This window comes from Petaurus breviceps, unplaced genomic scaffold, assembly GCF_028583685.1.
Source record: "Petaurus breviceps papuanus isolate PSGF00001 unplaced genomic scaffold, PetGlider_PUasm1.0 227, whole genome shotgun sequence".
NCBI lineage: Eukaryota > Metazoa > Chordata > Mammalia > Diprotodontia > Petauridae > Petaurus > Petaurus breviceps.
The window spans coordinates 4,087,513-4,092,224 of record NW_027185896.1 but is presented as its reverse complement, the minus strand read 5'-3'; the positions used below and the strand labels follow the sequence as shown (position 1 = coordinate 4,092,224).

General features: G+C 38.9%; 1 protein-coding gene across 6 annotated transcripts in view; it reads left to right on the top strand.

The window, feature by feature from the left end:
- RAMP3 (receptor activity modifying protein 3) overlaps nucleotides 1–4,712 on the top strand; it is a 57,912-nt gene that overhangs the window by 31,086 nt on the left and 22,114 nt on the right. For all 6 annotated transcript variants that reach the window (XM_069095459.1, XM_069095461.1, XM_069095458.1 and 3 more), the window contains one exon: nucleotides 174–306. In XM_069095459.1, the coding sequence (XP_068951560.1) occupies nucleotides 174–306 (133 nt within the window). The remainder of the gene's footprint in view (nucleotides 1–173; nucleotides 307–4,712) is intronic.

The following is a 4,712-nucleotide window of genomic DNA, read 5'->3' as shown; positions in this document are numbered from 1 at the left end:
AGTGTGTGTGTGTGTGTGTGTGTGTGTGTGTGTGTGTGTGTGTGTGTGTGTGTGTGTGAAGAATTTTAAATCCTGGACATATCAAAGTGTTGTCATTGCCTGAACTCTCTGGGGCGGTTTAATATTTTGCCATTCTGATATAGGTATTTATATTGGTATTTACCCTTTTCCAGGTGCTTGTCAAAGAACAAGTGGTTGCAATGAAACACTTATGCTGGAAAGGTTGCCTGCATGTGGCAAAGCATTTGAAGAAATGATGAGGAAAGTGGACACGAAGAATTGGTGCAACTTGACTGAATTTATCACGTAAGTTCTTTTAGATGATGAACAGATTGGGTCCTGGTTTCATATTTGCAATGCTGAAATTCTTCATGATCGTTCTTCTGGGGCTATAGCTCCTACAATCCTGTCCTAGAGATCTAGACCTTACTGAGTTATTCTTGGATAATCTTATTGAAGTCTATTAGGTAAGGATAGATAATGGGAGCATTAACTTTCCATTAACTGAACTATTTATCTCTGAACACCATGGGGAATCTTGAAAACCCCAGTACACTTTCACACTCGTTTCATAACTTCTTTGTGTTCTGTTGAAAAGTGTTTAAAAAGTGTTCTCCTATAGCATAGCTTTGTAACCAGAAAGGGAAGATAAGTTCTCTTTAAAGAATTAAGTTACTTTTTGGAACTTTAAAAATGTATTTGATCTAGAATAGTCTAATTCTGTGCATGCTGGTTGACAAAAGGAGCTAAGTGTGTAGGCATAAGTTTTTTGCTTGGAAAGGAGGGCAAAAACTGGGACCAAGTTATTTAGGAGGAGAAAAAGGAAAATCATTTCCCCTTTTGAACAGAAAGATGGACAAGGTAGAATGGAACATGCATGGTCTGAATTTTCTCTTTCTTCTATTTTCTGCAAAACTATTTTGAGATGAATGGTAAATTTTCCTTCCAAGTGACAGGGACTAACTGGATAATGAGAATGCTGAGCCACCCCTAGGTGGGCAGAGAAATGGCTCTTTGCTTCAAGTTTTAACTGATCTAACAAGAAAAACTAACTATAATGAAAATTTGCTGAAGTAAATAGGTCAGAGAAGGAATGAAAGGTCCTCTTTAGAAAGCTTTGGAAGAAAAAACAGGGAAATTCATTGTTTTATAGGACTAGTGAAAAAGGTACCTGATTGTTTCTGGGTGTTTATATCTCTTTATGCAGTATCTAATTGTCTATTGCTATTGTAAATATATTGACTAGTAAATGTTTACACTTAACTTTAATGAGTTTTTTTTTTAAAGCATAATTGAATGGAAACTTTCCATTCCTCTTTGACTTATTTAAAAATGCCTTTGGTGAACCTAGACTTCGAACCATGAAATTATAACCAAGATAAACCTTTCAAGGTCAAAATTTAACAAAAGTGATGGTGGTTGTCACAGTTTTATTGAATGTCTTTTTTTTTTTGAAGAATTAGGGGAAGTTTTTCTTCTAGGCTCTTCTATGGTTATGGAGACATGAATTTTATATAGTTTGCACCATAATTTTGATATATTCTCTTCTGATTACTAGGACTTTAATATTTGAATTTGGTCAAGACTGAACTTTCACAAAGTCTTCTAGATAGGGCTTTTTTCTAAGATTGCTGACTATTTTTTTTTTTGCTTTTTGGAGGGCAATTGGGGTTAAGTGACTTGCCCAAGGTCACACGTCTAGTTTTTTTTTTGTGTTAAGTGTCTGAGGCCGGATCCAAACCCAGGTCCTCCTGACTCTAGGGCTGATGCTCTGTTCACTACACCACCTAGCCTCCCTGCTGACTACTTTTAATCTACTTCATAGCTAGCCAAACCCTGTGATTAATTTTTCTTAAGAATAAAATTATAGTTTTATGCAAGTTGGTCATTTTGGTTGTGTCCTACTCTTTGTTAATCATTTGGGGTTTTCTTGTCAGAGATACTAGAGTGGTTTGCCATTCCCTTCTTCAGTTCATTTTACAGATGAGGAAGCTAAGGCAAACAGGGTCACACAGCTAGGAAATGTCTGAGGCCAAATTTGAACTCAGGGATATGAGTCTTTCTGACTTCAAGCTTGGCACTCAATGCACTATACCACCTCTCTGCCCATGCAAATCAACAGGTATTTATTAAGCACTTACTATGTTCTAGGCATTGTGCCAAGTGCTGGGGCTACAAAGAAAGACAAACAGTCCTTACTCTCAAGGAGCTCACAGTCTAATGATGGGACTACATGCAAACAGCTATGTACAAATAAGATATATATATATACACACACACATCCACACAAGATAAATAGAAGATAATAAATCAGTGGAAGGGCACTAGCATTAAGAGGGACTGGGAAGGCTTTTTGCAGAAAGTGGGACTTTAGTTTGGACCTGAAAGAAGTCAAAGAAGCCAGGAATGACTTCCCTATTATCTGCTCATAGATGATATGTTATCTGCATGGAGTTTGAGCATTGTTTCCTGCCTCGTGGTTAACCCTGATTCCTTTGTAGAAGAATCACATTACACCAACTGCTGCCAACCCTGGTCCAAATGACAGGGTTTCTTAAACCTCTTATTATCTGGGCTGATGCTCCCCTTCCCTGATAGTATAGTACCTTGAACAGTGCAGACACTTCATAAATGCTTGTAGGAGTGGATTGGAAGCTGTCGACCGTAGTTTTTTTTTTTTTCCCCAGCACTTTTTGTTAGGTCTGTATCATTCCTTTGAAAATAATTCGCTGCATATAAGATACATATGAAGTAGGTGGAAGGTAATGTCAGAGGGGAAGGCTCTAGCAGCTCAGTGGAAGGGACTGGGAAAAGTCTCTTTTAGAAGGTGCATTTGGAGCCATCTTGAAGGAAACTAGAGATCCTAAGAGGTAGAGGTGAGGAAGGATTGGGTGACAGTCAGGACAAGGCACAGAGACAGGAGACAGAGTTTAATGTTTAAGGAACAAATCAGCCAGTGTAGATGGATTGTAGAGTGCCTAGATGGGTGGAAAAGACTGGATAGATAGGAAAAGGCTAGGTTGTCCCATGTTAGTATCAGAGATAGGATTTGAATCTAGGAATCTTCCTGACTCTAAGCCCAGCACTGAATTTAGAATGCCAGTATGTCTGTTGGGAAAATATTGGCTCAATACTCCAAAGAGATAACACAATAGGCAATCTATTTTGATAACAAGCCTCTGGGGCTTTTTTCTTCCTGTCTCTTAGATAAATTATTTCTCAGGGATGCTACCCAAAGCCCAACTTTGAAAATATAGTCTTCCAGGACTTTTGATACCAAAACCAGACTTAATGCACTATCTGAAACTTTCCTGGGATTAATCATCTAAGTGTTTGTGAAATCACTTTGCCTAACTCACTAAAATTGTTTTCTTTTCTAAAATTTTTGTTTTTTTAAATCCATCGGGATTAAGTAACTTGCTCAAGTTTACACAGCCAGTTATTTCTGGGTGTGGTGCTAAGTGTCTGAGCCCGGATTTGATCCCCAGGTGATCCCGACACTGGAGCTGGTGCTCTTACTCACTGAGCCACCTGGCTGCCCCTTAAAATTGTTTTCTAATGTTTAAAGTAAGTGGGAGAATATTTATATGCCTACCCATGTTCCCCTTTGCTTACAAAGCTGTTATCATGATGTTATGCAACACCATGTTTGGTGTTGTAGTTATTTCCAACTCCAGAATGAGCTTTATTCAGAGTAGAGATCCTCAGAAGATTCATTTAAAGTGATTCTTAATTGTTTGAATTGCAGTAATAGAAAGTATAATGGACCAGACAATTCCTTTAAGGGCCCATAGATTTCCAGAGAATATCTGGGTTTATTTCTTCAGTTTTCTCCTTGGCACTGCATTTTAGTTAATGATGAGGTCAACAAAGCAGGATTGCATATGGCATTTATATTAAAGGAAACAACTGGATATTCTGTGATTCTGGAATTGGAAGAGGTCTCTGCACTGCCAGAGCTGACACTCAGAGTCCTTGTGCCTTCTTCTAATCCAGGACCCCCTCATGCTTTTGAGCTACTAGAGACTCCTAGAAGAGTTTGATACTAGTAACATAACTGTGTGGCCAGAGCTACTGTGTTTCTCCAATAATAAGACACTGTCTTATTAATTTTTTTGGACAGAAAAACACCAGAGGGCTTATTTTCAGGGGAGGGCTTATTTTAATGAACATTGACAGCAATTTTAATAAACAGGTAAATGTGAACAAAAAAATGTACGTTTATTCAATAAGCAAATCACTGGGGAAGAACAGGATGACGCGCTCACTGCTGCAGCTCTGATTGGATGCAGCTCGGAGCGCGGCGTGCGTTTCACCCGGGGGGGGGGGACGGTGCATACAGAGGGTACCGTAATGTAGCATGTAGCGCAGGGAATCACCTTCACTACAGTAGCAATCTCAATAGGGCTTATTTTTGGGGGAGGGCTTATTTTAGAGGAATCTTACACAATAAGGGGAGGGTTTATTTTCGGGATAGGTCTTATTATCGGGGAAACACGGTACCTGTGACTACCATCACCTCTGGTGAGGGTCACTAAAGGATAGTAGAGAATGAGGAAGACAGAAAATCATGGTAGGGAGCTGTAATATAATGCCATGCAAAGGCAACTTCCCAGGTTCAAAATACCAGCATAGGTGCTCTCTATTTTATTCAGTGACAAACCAAGAACAGAGAAGATCAAAACATGACATCATTCAAAATACAGCATTTA